The sequence below is a fragment of the Emys orbicularis genome, chromosome 3 (genome assembly GCF_028017835.1).
Source record: "Emys orbicularis isolate rEmyOrb1 chromosome 3, rEmyOrb1.hap1, whole genome shotgun sequence".
Classification (NCBI taxonomy): Eukaryota; Metazoa; Chordata; order Testudines; family Emydidae; genus Emys; species Emys orbicularis.
In genome coordinates, this window is record NC_088685.1 from 107,214,970 (window position 1) to 107,234,725 (window position 19,756).

Here is a 19,756-nt window from a genome sequence, read left to right on the forward strand (position 1 = left end):
TTCCCCCCTTGTGCACTGTCTAACTTTCATTTAAGAGCTGCTGAGTCAAGATTTTACTCTCTTGAAAAATGTGTGACCCCAAAAGCTCAGTGTGGCTTTTAGCCTTACCTTATAATCTCTAACTGGGAAGAATGTGCTGTTATAAACATTTTTGCAGTGCAGTGAAAAATGTTTCTTTGTCAGTAGTGTAACTAATTTGTAATTTTCAGGGTATGCTTGCTACACATGTTCATTTTAAGAAATTGCTTTTAAGGATGACAGCGCTATCTTCTAATTCTTCACTAGTTATATTCAAAATAGACCTTTAAGTACAAATGTCTTGAACATTTAATCCATTCTTTCCATTTTTAAGGACAATTTTTAATTGTTAGTGCACAGGCTTTTTCTTGAATCAAGCAATATTGTCAATTTAAAAATAAAAGTGTATTTATTGCTCTAGTATGCTTAAATTAATGGCACACTGTGGTAAATAGTAAGTTGTTAGTATCCTTGGAAAGACTATTATACTTATTTTACCAATAACATCCTAGCAGTAGTGATTAGAAAGGCAAATACAATAAAAGTGTGCTTAGGGAGACCTTGTAATACTCCTAATGAGTAGTGCCTTTTAGGTGAATGGTAGAGATCATATTTTCCTCAACATTGTTGGAGACCCTCTTATCTTTTATGTAACTTTTTCTAATTGTATGTGTGATGGGTTCCCCCCGGGGTGCCACCTGGAACTGGGGTACCACTGAGCCCCCTGACCTACCAGCCTGGGCTCCCTCTCACACTGTATTGCTGTGACAAGCTGCGGCGCCCTCCAGCCTGCACTTTCACCAGCATTCACACAGGTAGGGACACACTAGCCGCAGATACACACAGGCTCTCTTAACCACCAGCTTCCGAGCCTGGGACTATCCTGCACTGGTCAAATCTGGCCAGTATATGGGTTTAATACCCGGTCTGCCTCTCCCTCAATGTGAAGAGAACAATGCACACTTCTGGTAACCAAGCAGAGATTTTCCCCAAGAACTCCAGTCAAAGCTCACTGGTTTAGATTAAAATAAAAACAAGTTTATTAACTACAAGAGAGAGATTTTAAGTGATAGCAAACAGATCAAAGCAGATTATTTAGCAAATAAACAAAAAACACACTAAGCTTAATATACTAAATAGATTGGGTATATGATATGAATTAGCAGATTCTCACCCTGAGACATGATACAAGCAGGTTGCAGATCCTTAAGGGGATCTTGCTTTATGGCTTGGAATCCCCAGTTGTTTCATACACAGGTGGGAACCATTTGTTTCAAAACTTGACCAGTCCGGTTTGTGGAAAAATACTGACATCCCAAAATGGAGTCCAGAATCATGTGGCCTGGTCACATGTCCTTGCAGTGTTAAAGCAGCCATTGCTTACAGGCTGGCCAAAGCACCTACAGGAAGGTTAAGCTATTCCACAGTCCATTGTCTTTGCTAATGGGCCCATTTGAAATACAGCTCCCTAGTCAATATTCATAACTTCAGATACAGAAATGATACATGCATACAAATAGGATAATCAGGTTCAGCAAATCATAACTTTTCCAATGATATCCAACATGCTCATCTTGCATAATATGCATAATTATGCTATGATCATATAATATCACTATGAAGAATATGGGGTGCAGTTTCACAGTATGTGACTTTGTTTTGATAAAGTAGTGCTATTTAAATCTGTTCTGCTTGTGCAATTGTGTGCCAAGAGTGCAAGTGTCCTCACTGTTCACTACTATAGACTGCCCTTCAGTTCTGGTGTTCCCCTACATGTTCCCTTCACAGTGAGGGAATATGATAAAATGAGGTTTCCTTCTGTGGTAGTAAGGAGGTTCTTGAATTCTACCACTCTCAAGGCTAATTTTCAGCTTTACTTTTTTGGGGGGGAACAGTTTCTACCATTTTCATTGCAGAAATAACGCACATTGCTGTGTCCACACATACACACACTTCACTCATTTGTGTGTGGTACTAAAACTTTTGGGGGCACATCCTATGATACTTAATGGTGCAGTAACCTGAGCCACGCTGATTTTTTCCCCAGTGAGTTACGTGTGTTCCCCTGGGCATATGGGTGGAATTATGGGGAAGCATGGGAGGACTAGCAGCACTCTAATGACACTAGGCCTGTGTCCACATTGCAGAGTGGTCGTGTTAGCTGACAAGTTGTGCTCTCCTGAGCTGCAACTGGCCAGCCACCTTGTGTTAAAAACAACACTGCACTCGATATTTTGTGTGTGGATACAGGTAGAGTTAGGGGCAACACCTGAGTAACAACTTCAAGTTAACTTTGCAGTGAAGACAAGCCCTGAGAGGCAGCACATGCTATTGTGAATTAAACATAGGACTGAGAGTTCCTGTGTTCTGAAGCCTTGAGCAAGCCACTCTACCCCCCTGACTTGCAGTTTGTTAGTCTGAGGCACCAAGAAGCATCCTCATCTGATATTGACGCCCCTGGCTGAGCCATTTGTTACACACACCAGCAATTTAGGTACATTAAATCCTGGGTTACTCCCATATGCCCTAGAAGTGGCTGTGGCAAAAGTGCTTTTTTCAGCTGCACCTGGTGAGAAGAGTGGGACCAATGCAGACTTTGTCACAATTATCCACATATTTGCCACCTCAAGATTAGATTTCTGCAGTGTGCTCTACATGGGTTTACATCATGAGACCATTGGAAAATGAAACTGGTGCAATATGCCATGGCCTACTTATTTAGTGGAATTTTCATGCCAAGAGCACATAAACCAGGGCTCTGGGATCTGCAGTGGCTTCTAGTAAGTTTCTGAATGAAATCCAGCATGTTAACCTATATAGAGATCCTTACCCATCTTGGCCTGTTTAACTTTGTGAGTTTGTGCCTCTCTTTATACTGGGCTGCTGACATTGAGCAGTGAAGGCATTTGAGCTAGAGCGTCTTTGCTATAACAGGGAAGGAGCTGCTGCCGACAGGACATTTTGTCTGAAAGCTCTTAGGTTTTGACCAGGGCTGGCTCTAGGTTTTTTGCTGCCCCAAGCAAAAACATTTTTGGCTGCCCCCCACCCCAGCGCTAGGCTCTCCCCCCCACCCTCATCCCCTGTTGCCCCAACCCTGGGCTCTTCCCCCCACCCCACCCTCACCCCCTGTTGCCCCAACCCGGGCTCTCCCCCACCCGCACCCCCTGCCACCCCAACCCTGGGCTCTCCCCACCCCACCCGCACCCTCTGCCGCCCCAACCCTGGGCTCTCCCCCCCCCTTACCCCCTGCCGCCCCAACTCTGGGCTCTCCCCCCCACCCTTACCCCCTGCCGCACCAACCTTGGGCTCTCCCCCCCCACCTGCACCCCCTGCAGCCCCAACTCTGGGCTCTCCCCACCCGCACCCCCTGCTGCCCCAACCCTGGGCTCTCCACCCCACCTCACCTGCACCCCTTGGCACCCCAATCCTGGGCTCCCCACCCCACCTGCACCCCCTGCCGCCCCAACCCTGGGCTCTCCCCACCCCACCCCACCCTACCTGCACCGCCTGCCCCCTCAGCGCTGGGCTTCCCCCCACCAGTGCTGACTCCGCCCACTCCCCCCTCACCTCCAGCCGGTCCAGCGCTGGCAGGGTCGGGGTAAGCAGCGGGGCTCCCGGGTCCCTCCAGCCGGGGCTCCCACCTCCAGGACCGGCTGGGACCGGGGAGGACAGAGCTGGGGGACCGCCCCGGCAGGGGGCTGAGAAGCCAGGGCAGGGCAGCCCCAGAGGGAGTGGAGTCCCGGAGAGCGGGATGCGGGCCCCGCACAGCAGCGCCCCGCCCTCTATGGCCCTGCTGCTTCTGGCCACCCTGTCACAGTCCCTGGGCGGCTCGGCCCACTTCGCCCAGCCCCGGCTGCGGCGCTGGGGGGCAGCCGCCCTGTGGCACCTGCAGGCGGCTCCGTGTGCCCCGAGGGGTGGCCCCCAGCCCAAGTGTCCCCCGCTCGGAGCCCACCCAGCCATAAGGTGCGGGCGCTGCTCCCCGACGCGAACCGCAGCGGCCCCAGGGCGCCCCCAGTGCAGGATGCGCTGCCGCTGCCAGGGCCGGCTCTAGGCTTTTGCCGCCAAAGCGCACACACACAAAAAAAGAGGCTGGCTGGAATGCCGCCCCTGAAAATGTGCCGCCCCAAGCACCTGCTTGGTTTGCTGGTGCCTGGAGCCGGCTCTGGTTTTGACACTCGCTCTTCCCTAGTCTTGGTCCATGAGAGCCTGAACCTTCTAAGTACACTGCAAAACCATCTTTTCCCAGAGGCTTTTTGGAGCGAAGAGAGAGAGAGACATCCACTTGGCAACAAATATTGATATTAAAGGAGTGAGAATGGCAGACAACCATTTGGGGTACAGGACAAACCAACGTTGAAAATGTACAGAGCAACAGCATACAGACAAAGGAGGAAAGAGGCCAAGGTGGAAGATAAAAGGTGGGGGAAAGGAGATGATGTAAAATTGGAAGAGAATTTTAAAAACAGTAGACATGAGAAAATGGTGTTGGAGTGGACAGGATTGGTGAGACAGGGAAAGAGAAGTATGAGGAGATGGAGGAAGGAAATAATCTAGAAAAGATTCAATGCTGAGTGCAATTGGTGAAAACCTGGTCCCATTGAAGTCAATGGGAGTTTTGTCCTGGATGTGGCCAGGATTTCACCCACTGAACTAGCAGAGTCAAGTAAGGGGTAAGATGAAAATAGAGAAAAATAGGACAGAAGGAGAGGCAAATTACAAGAGACAAATCAACATGGGTGGGGGCAGCCAAAGAATATAAAACACTGACGTATATCAGAAACTGAGCCAATATCAGAATATTCGCTTGGTGGATGGAGCTGGTGGAAGCAAAGCTGCCAGGAATGAAGATCACTTGACTTGCATTCAACTTGAAGCTTCCAGAAATTTATGTTGTAAAAAATAAACCATGTGAAAGCTGTTATAATTTATTTTTTGCTCATTATGTTCACACATACCTGTGTAACATCTTTACATTTTATTTCAAGGGCAAAAGTAACCTGTTTTCCCCTCCTGCAATTTCTCTCCATAGTTGGGTTTTGATGATTCTGCTTGTTTTCTCTTTTATTTATTCTAACTAGTTACCTATTTTAATTCTGAAATATTAATCTGCAAACCACACCCAGACCTTAATAGCTTCCTGGCTTTATACTCTGTGTGAATTTTGCCCTGCACCTCGTCCACTTTATGCAGCTATGATTCATATGTGACACTCTGGTGAATCTCCCTTCAGGGACTGGTCTAATAGAGGATAAAGAATCTGTTACAGCTACCAGCAGTTACTCTTGGTTCAGTGATAAAGCCATGTGCTTTGGTGCTGAAGGTCCTGTAGTTCTATTCCTGCTGAGTGCAGGTCACACATGATGTGGGTTTGGGGGGATACTTGCAGACATACAAATTGAAGTTTGGCGGTTACTATTGTCTTTCTATATCTTCCATTAAAAACCTTTGGCATCACTGGTTTTACTATCACCTCTATTGACAATCTCTAAATATTGAGCTGGATTTTTAATTATTATTTATGTTGGGACACAAGTATAAACTCATATTGAAATGTAAAAGAGATGGGTTTGGAAATTTCTCTTGTTGATGGCAAAGTCCTTGAGTCTCTGAATTGAAAATAAGAGATACTGAACTTCTTTTCTGCAGAATTTTCACATTCATGTAGAAGTGGTTTGGTTTGCTTTTTTTAATGCTAGTGAAATAAATCTTACTTAATAAATTGTTTTAACACATTGTGGGCTCCAGTGTATTAGGCACTGTAAAAGCCTATAAGGTTTATCCCTGGCCCCTAAAAGAGAAGACTAGTGAGCCCTTCATACTGATTTTGTTTTTAAATCCACGTTTGAGTTGATTGCATAGGATGACACTCGCAACTGCGGGGGATTGGGCCTTCTATGCTGTTGGTCTATAGCAATGGAAACCACTTCCTCAAGATACTTGAATGACCACGGATCCTACCCCCTTCGGAACAAAATGTAAGAGTTATACTAGTTTTCCTACAAGGACTTCCCTGAAATCAATAAACAAAATCTCCCATACAATGCTTCACAGGAATAGGGGGAGAGAGAGTAGACTTGATTTGGTGGTTTGTTTTTTTGTATGATTGCACACACAATATATGATGACAATTATATTTAAAATGTCTGGATGGAGGGGTGTATGTTCTTGTTTAGAAAATATTAAATTGTAAAGACTTCTATCTCTAAGTAAAAGTAACGCACTTCTGTTATCACCGACTTCCTTTCAGGCAAGTTTGAGGGAAAATAAGTTTTAAATCTCAATTGGGAGAACTATTGAACCCATGACAGCAATTATGTAAAAGTTCCCTTTTGAAGTGAGAACCTGTTTTGTTTTTCCCCAAGCCAGGGCTGCCCAGAGGATTCAGGGGGCCTGGGGCAAAGCAATTTTGGGGGCCCCTTCCATTAAAAAAAAAGTTGCAATACTATAGAATACTATATTCTCGTGGGGGCCCCTGTGGGGCCCGGGGCCTGGGGCAAATTGCCCCACTTGCCCCCCCTCCCCATCGGGCGGCCCTGCCCCAAGCAGGACATCATTGCTGGCAATGGACATTGCAAATCCAATAGCCGTGAAGCATTAACAGGTGTTGACAAATGATCAGCCATCAGTCTCCTCCATGCACATTGAAGTGTTGTTTAAATTGCACAAGTTTAAGGGTGGCTACAATATTTCCCAGCTTCTGTTAAGTGCTATGGTAAGTCTTTAGAAGGTGTTCCTTGTGCACACACAACCTCTGTCGAAAGCAATAAGAATTCAGGATCAGGCCCACGCTATATAACAAATAAGTGAGCTATTACAATGAAATTGAAGACTAACTTAGAGCCCTGAGTTCACCATTCCCTATTTGTCCACATTCTGTCCTTTCTCATACATTTTTTGTAAATAAAAAGGAAATATAAACTCATTACTGTGTTTAAAATACAAAATAAAAGTTTATTTACCATGCACCGCTAGCAAGAATATATTCTTACTGTTAGTGAATGAGATCTGGGCATGTATATTTTCCAAAGGCTGAAAATTATAAAGTTCCATCACTTTTCCTGACCCCACTGATTATTGAAAAAGTAGGTGTTGGGTAGGATAAAAGGTTAGAGCTTTCCACAGATTAAAGGTGATCTATTTCTACTTCAATTAACATTTAAAACCTTATGGAAAATCTTCTTGACTACCTCCGATCGTTCAAGAGAAAGGATGGGCTAATTTACTCCTACCAGAATTTTCTTCAAATTGTAAAGCTTCGCTTTGGATAATTTGTGTAACCATCAGTGTTCCCAATAAATATCTCTGAGATTGCCCTCTTTTTGAAGCGAGGCTATTTACCACTTGTCTAGTGAAAACAATTTATCATACTATATTCTGTATCCATCCCAGAGAACTGATGGTGGCCAAAGGATTAAATCCCTGTCCAATGAATGTCACTTACTAGATTATCTTCATGATTTCAAGGAGATAGAATTCAGCAGCATGTAAATTAGCTATTCTAGTGGGGACTCCATATGGCAACCTTTTATTGACCATTTTTGAACCATAAATCTTACCAAGAGACATGTAATTAACAAAGCATAGGAAGCCGGAAATTAGGGGAGGAACTGTAGCTTAAAACAGGTTTCAGAGTAGCAGCTGTGTTAGTCTGTATCCGCAAAAAGAACAGGAGTACTTGTGGCACCTTAGAGACTAACAAATTTATTTGAGCATAAGCTTTCGTGAGCTACAGCCTATTTCATCGGATGCATAGAATGGAGCATATAGTAAGGAGATAGATGATATGTATGTGTATATATAACCCATCTTTTCATGTTCTCTGTATATGTATATATATATATCTCCTTACTATATGCTCCATTCTATGCATCCGATGAAATGGGCTGTAGCTCACGAAAGCTTATGCTCAAATAAATTTGTTAGTCTCTAAGGTGCCACAAGTACTCCTGTTCTTTTTGTAGCTTGAGGGGTATGACTATCTGATGTGCTGACTCTTCCTAGAGAATGTAAAACTGCGAGTCAAGAGAAGAGAGGGATTATCAACAGAGAGAGGGTAATGCGTTTGATCCCACGTCCACTGAAGTTAATGGGGGGTCCGCTGATTTCAGTGGGCTCTGGAGCAGAACCATTATGCGTGAACTTTTTCCTTGGGCTCCACTGGATAGTTTAAGGGCAGGCGTTTACTGCCCACCGCTGTAGTCTGTTTTCATTCAGGATCCTAGCGGGTGAACCTGTGTTGATGCCCTGAATTCTAAAAAATCGTGCAAACCAGCTTCCAGCCCATACACTGCAGCACGGCGAGCCTGCTTTTGGTGGGCTTGAATTAATGGTTTGGCTGATGGTGTCATAAAAACCATCTGATTTAGTACTGAAGTGTATGGAGACCATGGGCAGTCAGAACTAGATTGTCAGTGTGATAATGCAATAGCGGATTAGATTTGACATCATCTGAGAAAATTCCTGATCTATTGTAACCAGCTGCTGATTTTCAACCGTCCGCGGATTAAAATGCACTGTTGGAAACGCCCTTGTACTAAATCTTTAATATGTTAAAGTTACAGGAACTAAACTTAAATTACTGTCGGGTCTGCGCCTTCCTGCTGATATGGTGCACATATTCTGCGCGTCTTTTATTAACGTGTTTTTTTTTTATTTAAAAGGTCCGACTGTTAGGTTAGCCTGTGGCGTGTTCCTTCAGAAAATACTGCCTTATGCGATTTTGAAAAGCACTCAACGACCTTTACAAGACAAATTAATAAAAATTTGCTTGGATCTGGTTAATTTTAGAAGACAGCTGTGCATTTAAAGGGGGGGGGACCTGCCTTCCACTTGCTTGGCTTTTACAGAGGGCAGGTAGCCCGTTTCTCCTGCACTTCCATAACACCTGGTTACAGATGTTTTGACTATAAAGTTCTTATGTTCTTATGTTCTAAAGTTAATCAGGTAACCAAGCTGCAACATGGTGCTGGGGAGGTGTGTTATGTCTGCACAGGGTGTAGCGGTTCCCTAACAGCTCGGGGAGATAATCCCCACCATGTGCAGTTTGCAGTTGCTCTTTCCAGCTTCCAGTGTCTGCTCGGGTACTTTGCTCTAAAACCTCCGGACAGGACTTTTCCCTCCAGTCTAGTAGAGAAGCAGGGCATCTCTCTGATCTATGTCGAACCGCCGCAATTCAAGGCGGGCTAACAAAAAGCCCGAGGTGGCGTTTCATAATGTTTTATTAGGTACTTAAAACTTTGTGTCAACAGCAATCACTTCTTCGGAAAACGCTTGGATTGCCGATGGGTTAACCCCTCCTGGCTGTATGCCGATTACACGGGAATATAAATTGGAGGCGCTTGAGTCGAGGCAGAAGCGAGATTGGCATTTCCTTCGGAGCCCCCCTCCATCGCCCCCTCCCACACCCTTTTTAGTGTCACTTACTGAGTAGGGAGGGGAGACTCTGTTGGTGTAAATTAATTCCACGCGGACCCTTCTGTGGGTCGGGTTTTGAGGCGCAAAGAATATTTGTGGGTGAGGAAATTGGGCGATTTCGTTGTTCCCCCAGATCCCACTCCCCCGTTTAAAGGGAGGAGGGGTTAGAGCCCCAATCGCTTGCCCCGTGTGGATGGGACAGTGTAAGGAGGGGGGGGCAGGCGCTGGTGCACCCCCCTGGCCGAGTGTTAGCCCCTTACCTTTCAAGGTATTGGCTTTTTAAAAAACCCCACCCGGCCAGCAGTGACTCATCCCCGGGGCCATGGAAGCGGTCAGGAAGGAGAATCAGCAAATGCAAGAAAAGGATCCCGCTGTAATTAAAGTAATGGGAAGTGCAGCGCGGGCACCCAGCCCCGCACGCGTCAGCAGGAACTCGGGCTCCTCTGGACAAGGGGTTTCCAAGGGCTGCGGAGAGATTCTCCATGGGATCCCCCCGCCCCCCAGATCAGCCCCTCCCCCGCCCTCCTGTCCCTTTGCTGCGAGCGAGCGGCGCTGGGATCAGTATCACTTGCCCGGGCGGGGGACCCACAGAGCGGAGCTGCTGCTGCTGCTGCTCCGGCGGCGGGAACCCGGCGGCGCCCAGGCATAACGGGGATCGCAGCCTCCCCCCTCCCCCCGGCAGGTGCTGCTGGAGCCCGGGCGCAGCGGGCGCAGACCGGGCTGCCATGCGGCTGTGCCGGGGCCGCGCGCTGGGCATCGGGGTGGCGGTGGCCCACGGGCTCTTCTCGGGCTCGCTGAACATCCTGCTCAAGTTCCTCCTCAGCCGCTACCACTTCGCCTTCCTGACGCTGCTGCAGTGCCTGAGCAGCGCGGTGGCCGCCCTCAGCCTGGCGCTGCTGCGGCACCTGGGGCTGGTGGCCCTGCCCCCCTTCGGGCTCAGCCTGGCGCGCCCCTTCGCGGCCGTGGCCGCGCTCTCCACGCTGCAGTCCAGCCTCACCCTGTGGGCGCTGCGCGGGCTCAGCCTGCCCATGTACGTGGTGTTCAAGCGCTGCCTGCCCCTGGCCACCCTGCTGCTGGGCGTCCTGGTGCTCAAGAACGGCGGCCCCTCGGCCGGGGTGCTGGGCGCCGTGCTCGTCACCACCTGCGGGGCAGCGCTGGCAGGTGAGCCCGGCCCCGCCCCGGCCTCCCCTCGGCCGGTCCCTCTCCGCCGCCCTCCCTCAGCCCATCGCCCGCACTGCTGTCTCCATCGCCCCGTCACCATCCCCCATCCCCATCGCCCCGTCCTCACCCCATCATCTTCCCTCCTATCCCCCCACCTCTCAGCCCATCGCTCCGTCACCAGCGCTGCTGTCCCTACCCACTCCCACCCCATGTCCTCATCACCTCTCCTCCCGTCCCCACCAACCCTTCACCCCATTCCCGTTACCTCTTGTGCCATTCGGCCAACCCCTCACCCCATCCCTTCTCTCCCATCCCTGTTCCAACCTCTCCAATCCCCCCCTCCATCCTCATCTTCCTCTTGCAGACCCTCGTCCCCCAACACACTCCCACCCTGCCACTCCTGTCATCCTCCTCCCTCTCTGCCACTCCTTAGCCCCTCTCAGCCTTGTCACCCCCTCCTTCCTACCCCCCTTAGCTCACTCGCTCCGCGCTGATCTCTCATCCCTGCTTCCCCAGCACATCGGCCCCTTTCCCCTCGCATCCCCTTTCCTCCCGCTCTCCTCTGAGCTTCCTTCCCTCGGCTTGGAATAGGTCAGTATGGGACTGTTATTCGGGGGGCAAGAAGGTTAAATTGTTCCCGACTCTCTGTGGCTTGGGAGCAGCGATCCCTTTGTGCAGGGCAGGTCTGGTGAACAGGGGGTGGTTTCCAGCTCTTCCCTTTACCTGGGGCTACAGGGACCAGCGAGGAGTGTCCCGGTTATACTGGTGGGCTACATAGAAATAGGAGTTTTGAGAAGGCGATCACCCTTGTCCCTTCTCCCACCCACGAGTTCTGCGCCCTTGGGAGCTGCCTGGCTTCTCCTTGAGAGGCTGGGGTAGATCGGAGGCTCCAGCAGGGAAGCCGGGGATCTGGAAAGGAGGCGGCAGCTGGAAGCTGCAACCGGGCATCAAGAGGGAAAGCCAAACTCTGCCCTCGGATCCTCACGCTTTACTTCCATTGACCGCAACGGTGACATCCCTGTGTGGGTTCTGAAGGCAGAATCTGGCTCTGCTAGGGACATGGCAGCACACGGATTTATGAACTATCCATGGAACCGGAATGAAAAACATACGGTTCATTTTGCACTGAAACCAAACCTTGGGCTCCTTCTCCGGACGCCAGAAGCTTCCTGCTTTATTGGAGGGAGGTAGGAAGGGCAGGATCTGGAGACTGAACACTGAAAGCTAAATGGCACGTCCCCGCTGGTACTGAGCTCTGGGGATAGTTTGAGGCAGAGACAGCAATACAAAAATATTTTCCTGCTATGATTATATATCAACTGAATGTTTCCTTTTTCTTCCTTCCTTCTCTCTTCCTTACTTTCCTCCCTCCCCAGCCCCCAAAAAGAGTGGATGCAAACTAATTTTGGCTCTGAGATAAAACTCTCTGTCTTGGTCGGATCTGGAGAATAATATGTTAAAGGGATGACTTTGAAATAAGGGACAGAGAGATTTTGTATGGGATGGTGACTTTTCATCTAGCTATTGGTCAGAAGATAGTGTAATTTAGGATAGTAATCAGAAATCATCAGTAACATTCGTTTAAACGGATGTTGTCTCTCTGTTTGGTCTTAAATAATGTCACAAATAAGAACATGGTTCCCCCTCCTTCTCATCTCTTTCTCTCTCTCTTGTAAATGCATTTTTCTTTCTGTCTCTTCTGGCAGGAGCTGGTGACCTGACTGGTGACCCCGTAGGGTATGTGACAGGAGCACTGGCTGTGCTGGTACATGCTGCATATTTGGTGCTCATTCAAAAGACAAGTGCAGATAGTGACTATGGACCCCTGACAGCCCAATATGCCATTGCTGTTTCGGCTACTCCTTTTCTCATTATCTGCTCCTTTGCCAGCATGGATTCCATCAACGTCTGGTCTTTCCCAGGCTGGAAGGACCCTGTCATGACATGCACCTTTATTGCTTGCATCTTGTTTGGCTGTGCCATGAACTTTACCACCCTTCACTGCACCTACATTAACTCAGCTGTGACCACGAGCTTTGTTGGGGTGGTGAAGAGCATAGCAACCATCACAGTGGGGATGGTGGCATTCAATGATGTGGCACCCACAAAGCTGTTTATAGCAGGTGTAGTGGTCAATACCTTGGGCTCTGTCATTTACTGTGTGGTCAAGTACATTGAGACCAGACGGCAGAGCAATTATGAAGACCTGGAGAAAGAAGCTAGAGAGGAAGAGGAGAAGGGACATGTTGGAGGCCAACCACCATTTGTAATGGAGGAGATATCCAAGGAGAAAGGGACTGAAGAGACAGCTGTAAAGGAATCAGCAACTGGGGATAGTCTGTGTGTAGAGGAACAGAAGGACAGCACTGTGGAGACAGCAAAGGTGCCCATTGTCCAAAAAGAAGCTAGCACTGAAGAAGTTAACAAGAGCTCATTAAAAGAGGCCTACCTTGGAGTATGGAGGTTGGTTAGGGGGACTAATTATATAAAGAAAGATTATTTAATAGAAAATGAGGAATTACCAACTCCCTGAAAAGCAGAATTTTTAAAATATATTCCTGGTTGAGGACACATCTACTTGGTTCCTTGTGTAGGGAGGGAGACACGATGTACATTTTAAGCACCTTTATAGGGTTATACTTTATACTGTTGTAACAGTGTAACAACATCCAAGCAAAGAGCTGTCCCACCCTAATTATACTAGTATAAAATCACAACCCTAACCGAAACAGTTAATTTGGTACACAATCTATGTGTAGAACAGGCCTTAAAGTTGGTTTACACTAAATGTAATTCCATTGTCTTCAGTGGAGTTACTCCTGATTTACAAAAGAGTGAGATCAGAATCAGACCTGAACTGTTGAGAAGCTCTGATCAGCAAAATAAGGATATCATCCTACAAATATTTACTACTTTGCAATCACCCCTCATTAAAGTTGGGTTTTGGATTAGACCCATGGAGCATCCTTCAGTGAAGTCATTGAAACTACTTAAGACCAGTAGTAAATATTTTCAGAATCAGGTTCTAGAGCAGTTAATTTGTTTTAGATTATGTCCATATATATTCGTGTGTGTGTGTGTGTGTATATATATATATAAATACAGATGAGTATGCAATAACATTTTTAATGTAGCATCCAGAAACATAACATTTAAATATATTTTTGGGAAAAGATGGTGTTCAGGGCTAAAGATGTATATGACAGAGCCTAAAATTGCTGAGCTGTTGAAGAAGTGGCACACAGAGCTGTATGCTGCACTTAATATACAACTGCACTGAAGTAATGAGAGTCATTTACTGTGATCTGAAATATCATGTTTACCTTCGGTTCAACCTTCTTAATGTATTTTTAAATAAATGCTCTATTTATTGTTTATAAAGTAAACTAATTTTAAAAAAATGCATTCTAGAATAATGGAAGTCGGCTTTTCTTACTGGTAGCTGAATAGTCAATTTTTTTGTAATCCATGCAGGCCACTGAACACCACATTTATTGCCAATCTGTTCTCACTGTGTTCAATATTTTGTGTCTATGGGTTAGGTCAAATACTGACTGCATCACAGCCTTAGATTTCCTGACATATAACACTGTTACCTGTTCGGCACATTTGAAAACATGCTGTAGAAAGCTATACGCATGCAATCATATTATAACACCTTTTCCACATGCCTGGTGGAAATATAATGGTTTGCTGCTTATTGTTCAAGTACGAAAGTAGAAACATATGGGAATTCTAACAGTATTTAACTGTTAAAAGCTGCTGTTACAATTTTGTACATTTGCATAGTCGGTAAAATGTGGTTATACTGTAGCTTGTATATAACTAATCTTGAGTGTTTAAGAATTCCCTCCATTAAAAATGGGGATTTGGTAAATAAAACTGAGTTTTCCAATGAAGGAGACTGTTGCAAAATAAAATAAAAATATTGCCTCATGCTGAGGCATGTTAATTGCATTAACAGAAGACTTCAATTAATCTGGAGAATGACACATGGAAATAAAATGCACTGCTTTACAGAAGCCTCCTGGTTTTCTTATTGCAGCTGTTCCAGGGTGCTCGTTTTTAGTTCACTTTCACAATTCCTGCACCTGTATCACTTCTAAATTTCCTTCAACATGTTACACCACGGCTGTAAGCATTGTCAGACATCACTGGTACAAGAATTAGGGGTATGCAGAGGAATACAAGAATTCCTAAGTGGCTGCTAAGCTGTGGAGCTTTAAGCATATGTTGCACTAGCCAGTGATTTCCCTGACCAAATCTCTAGGTTGATTTGGTAGCAAAACTGTCAATCTGCTATCAATTTAGAATTAAAAATTGACAAAACAAGATCCTATTTATCATTAATATAATAGTTAGTTACATGATAATAGCCCTATTATTTTCATTTTAAAATGTTTAATAAATATTATTTCTTTCTCATGACATCCCTGTGAGGTGAATTAACTATTATTTCCACCCTTTAACATTAGGCCAAATTAACAAATGGTTTAGTGTAGTAAAGATGTGAGTATCAGACTTGTGCAGTACACTTGGTGTGCTGATTATATTAGGGTGTTGATTGGGCATCTTCAATGTCCACAGAAATGTGCATTCAGAAAGCTGGAAAGATAGAAACTCTCCTTGTGCCACAGTTGTGATAATAGTGCATAATGACTTCTTTCAAAATAAACATTAATTTTTAATGTCAATACGCCAGTGAGCAACACCTGCTATAGCATTACAAAACAGGGAATTAATAGAAACCAGGCAAGGAAAGCCAGACTGGCATCTTTATTTTATTTGTTAAAAAAAATGATGCCAGATAAATGTGGAAGTGATAATATTGTTTTATTAAGATACATGTTTTTAAACTTATTTTTACTATAGTAAACGGGATCTTGGCTTTGCCTTTATTTCCAGAAGGAAAGTACCACTGCCTGTAAATAAACAGGTGAGGATGAAAGAAGATCTACTTTAAACATGTATTCACTTATTTATAAACTACTATAGATGTTCATGGTCTGTTTATTGCTATTGTTTAATAGCCTCCATTAACCAAATATTTAGTTACCTCTGTTTGCTGCAGGCAAAGGTTTAAGTACCTAGAAAGACAGCTTTTTTCAGCTCTGACTTTTAAATTAACTGATGGCAATTTAAAGTTTTGGTGATAAAAATCCAAAGCCAAAGATCCAATCCTCCTTACTTTCTCTCCCCCTATCAGATATATTTCCCCATATTGCTTTGATGTTTCCCCATATTGCCTGGTTTTTAATCTGAAACCTCTACAACCGCAGAGCAGTCAATCAACTTTGCCCATCAATTAGCTGCAATGTTCATGCTTCAATAGTTTGCTGGAGGTCATTGGAAAGCTGTTCACTTACTGCACGCTTGTTTCTGTAATTGAGGAGCATGTCATTGTTGTTTTTCTTCTCTTCCCACTCCCCGCCTCTTCTAATTCACTCTGGGGCAAATCCAGTTGCCAGTGCCCAGTTTAAGTATCTCTGCTGAGTGCTGGGGAGGGAGATCCTAAGGGAGAAATCATCCTCTCCCCAAGTTAGTGGAATGGCAGAGTGGACCTACCCCATTGACACCTTTGTGGCACTACATAGGACGTAGGTCTGAAAGGGACTTCACCCCTACTATGGCGGGAGGAAGGACTAAAGGAATCTTAACAGCAGATCCTCTGTTCCCACCCTTCTGCACGTGCCAATGCACTGATTCCCCAAGGACAGGGCTGGCAGGTTTGTAGAAATTTTGGTGGTGCCCAGAACCGTCCCCCCAAAATCCACCCCCCACCTGCCTAAGGTTCTGGGAGGGAGTTTGGGCAGGGGGAGGAGGTCTGGGGTGCAGGCCCTGGGTTGGGGATTGGGGTCAGCAGGGGTGCAGGCTCTGGGATGGAGTTTGGGTGCTGGGTGCAGGCTCCGGGCTGGGGCAGCAGGTGGGGGTGAAGGAGGGGGTGAGAGGTGCAGGATCTGGGACTGAGTTTGGGTGTAGGCTCTGGGCTGGGGCAAGGGGTGGGAGTGCAGGAGGGGGGTGAGGGGTGCAGGCTCTGGGAGGGAGTTTGGGAGCAGGAGAGGGTGTGAGAGAAGGGGGTGGAGGTGCAGGCTCTGGGAGGGAGTTTGGGGGTGGGAGGGGGTGCAGAGGGAGGGGGTGCAGGGGTGAGGGCTGTGGGAGGGGCTCAGGTCTAGGGCAGAGGTGCAAGGGGTGAAAACTCTGTCTGGGGCTGGGGATGAGGGGTTTGGGGTGTTGGAGAGGCTCAGGGCTAGGGCAGAGGGTTGGGGTGCAGGGGGTGAGGGCTCTGGCTGGGGGTGCAGGCTCTGGGGATGAGTTCAGGGTGCAGGCTGGCTGCCCTGGAGCTAGGGCCAAAGAAGAGGACTCCCCTCAGCCCTCTCCCTGCTGGCAGCAGTGAGCTCTGGGAGAGGGGCCCCCTCTGCCCCCCATCAGCACACTCACCTCGCACCACTGTCACTGCACATGCTCCTAGGGCCCCTCTCAGGTCCAGAAAGCCCCCTCGCCTCCCCTGTGGTGGGGGCGGGGGGGCGCAGCTGCCATCATGTGTGCCCCTCCTCCCCTGCTGCTGCCTCACTGGGGGTGAGGGATGGGGCTGCCCCTTGACCAGCATGGGGCAGGAGCAGTGACTGCAGGTGGGGGGGCCCTGTGCTGGTGGAGGGTTCTGCTGGAAAAAGGAAGGGACCTCCGAGACAGAAGGTCAGGGGCAGGACAGCCTGCTGGGGTATTGGGGGGAGGGATAGCTCAGTGGTTTGAGCATTGGCCAGCTAAACCCAGGGTTGTGAGTTCAATCCTTGGGGGGGGGGGGCATTTAGGGCTCTGAGGCAAAAAATCAGTACTTGGTCCTGCTAGTGAACACAGAGGGGCTGGACTCAATGACCTTTCAGGGTCCTTTCCAGCTCTATGAGATAGATATAGCCCCATATATTATATTAGTAGATGGGGGCACTAGGACCCTGCAGCAGCAGTTGATGCCAGGAGCCAGAAGAGCATAGTCAGCCTGGACCTGTAGGGGTGAGGCTCTGGGGGCAGCAGGTGGGGGCTGGGGTATGCTCACGGGAGGTACGAGACCCAGCCCCAAACATTGGTGGAGCCAGGCCCTGAATATTGCTGGAGCCCAGGCACCACAGGCCCATATAAATCATCGCCCCTGCCCATGGAGTTGGGCTATTGGCAAAAAAGGAAAAAAAGACATACAAGAGAGATCCAGCTCTGCCAGGCTCTCAGCAGCAGAACCTTCTTGTTTTCACTGCAGTAGTTGCCCCCCCCCCCCCCCCGCCCCTTTGTGGAAATAAGGGTAGGATTTTGTATTGTATAGATCAGGGGTCGGCAACCTTTGGGAAGTGGTGTGCCAAGTCTTCATTAATTTAAGGTTTCATGTGCCAGTAATAGGTTTCGCGTGGCAGACCGGCAGTGCAGGCAGCAGATGGAACCCCAGACCGGCAGGGTCCCAGCCTGCTGGCCTGAATGGACGGAACCCGGGCCGGTAGCAGGCTGAGCGGGGCTGGCGGCCGGGACCCCAGACCCAAGCAGGAAGAGCCACTCAGCCCGCTTCCAGTCTGGGGTCCCGGCCACCGACCCCGCTCAGCCTGCTACTGGCCTGGGTTCCGTCCATCCAGGCCAGCAGCAGGCTGAGCAGGGCCAGTGGCCGGGACCCCGGCTGGCAGCAGCGTGCCTCTAGAAATCAGCCCGCGTGCTGCCTTTGGCACGCATGCCGCAGGTTGCCGACTCCTGGTATAGATATATATCATAGTTATACAATCTGGGGGGAAATTCTTTGTAGTAAGAGTGATGTGCCAGTGAAGCTGTAAATGAAAAGGAAGGTGGTTGAAAACCAGCACTATAGTTATTCAAGAATTGGCTAGATAAGACATTATACTAGTTATTGTGGTAGTGCCTTGGAACCCCAATCGAGGGCAGAGCCCCATTGTGCTCAGCACTACACAGACAAGTAACAAAGATGGCTCTCTATGCTCCAGAAAGCTTACACTCTAGGTGTCAGAGAGCATGCAACAAGTGGACAAAATAGGGGTGGGTGGGTTGGGAGCATGAGTTCATAACCATATGAACACATTGTAGCAGAAACTCAGCTTTAGGTTAAAATTTTAGGACTCCCATCAACCTCAAGCTGTGGCTCAAGTTCCCATGGCTCTTAGCTAAGTGAACAGTAGAGACTAGGACCGATAAATTAATGCAGATTCCCATATGTCAATGCAGAGAAGTAACTGCTACATCTTCTACCAAGGCCTGATTCAGCAGTCTTCCCTAGTCAGCAAAGCACTTAAGCATGTGCTTAATTTTAGCATGTTGTAAGAGGGAGGTCCGGACTCACCCCTGCGGCACCTCCTGCTGGTCATCCAGGGAATTAGCTCACCAGCCTCTGGAGCACCCTCTGCAGGGCAGTGATCCGCCTTGTCCTCTGCACTGGCCCCATGTCCCTCCCAGGACCCCAGTGCCCCTTGCTCTGGGTGCTGCCCCCTGGCAATACCCACACACACACTAGGTCTCCCCTCCCAGGGGAACCCCCACCCACTAACCCCACCTCACCTCAGGTGAAGGCCACTCCCAGTCCCCATCTAGCCCCCACCCTCTGGGGCAGACTGCAGTATAGGCCACTCATCATCAGCAAGATTGGGTTTGGACCTGCTGCCTTGGCCTAGTCTTGGGCTGCCCTCTGCAACCCCCAGTACCCCCGGCCTTCTCCTAGGCCACAGCCTGGGGCTTTCCAGGCTGGAGCTCCCCAGCCCTGCTCCACCACAGGTACCCTGTCTAGCTCCCTGCAGCTAGGCCCTTCTCTCTCTGAAGGCAAAGAGAGACTCCTTGGGCTCTTGGGTCCCAGCCTCTTTATACAGGCCATCTGGGCTCTGATTAGGGTGTGGCCCATCTGCAGCCACTTCCCCCAATCAGCCAGGGTTTTACCTTGCCCAGCCCCAGCAGGGCTTTTCCAACCCCTCAGGGCAGGAGCGGGTGTCCACCCTGCTACACATGTGCTTAAGCCTCATTTACATCAGTGGGATTTAAGACCAAGTTTAAATGCCCTGCCGAATGGGGGGGCCTTAGTGAGCGGTTTGCTCGTGTGTATGTGTCTCATGGCCCTCAGCTGAATGCAATGTTAGGTGTAATTTATGGAAATTGCTTTTTTAGCTCACCAGGCAAAGGTTTGTGTTTT

At 48.0% G+C, this 19,756-nt stretch overlaps 1 protein-coding gene across 1 annotated transcript; it reads left to right on the forward strand.

Annotated features, from left to right (window-relative positions):
* Positions 1-10,157: 10,157 nt before the first annotated feature.
* On the forward strand, positions 10,158-13,126 carry SLC35D3 (solute carrier family 35 member D3). The gene is made up of 2 exons (XM_065402283.1): positions 10,158-10,593; positions 12,300-13,126. Exons 1-2 carry the CDS (start codon positions 10,158-10,160, stop codon positions 13,124-13,126), a joined length of 1,263 nt encoding a protein of 420 aa, XP_065258355.1.
* Positions 13,127-19,756: the final 6,630 nt, after the last annotated feature.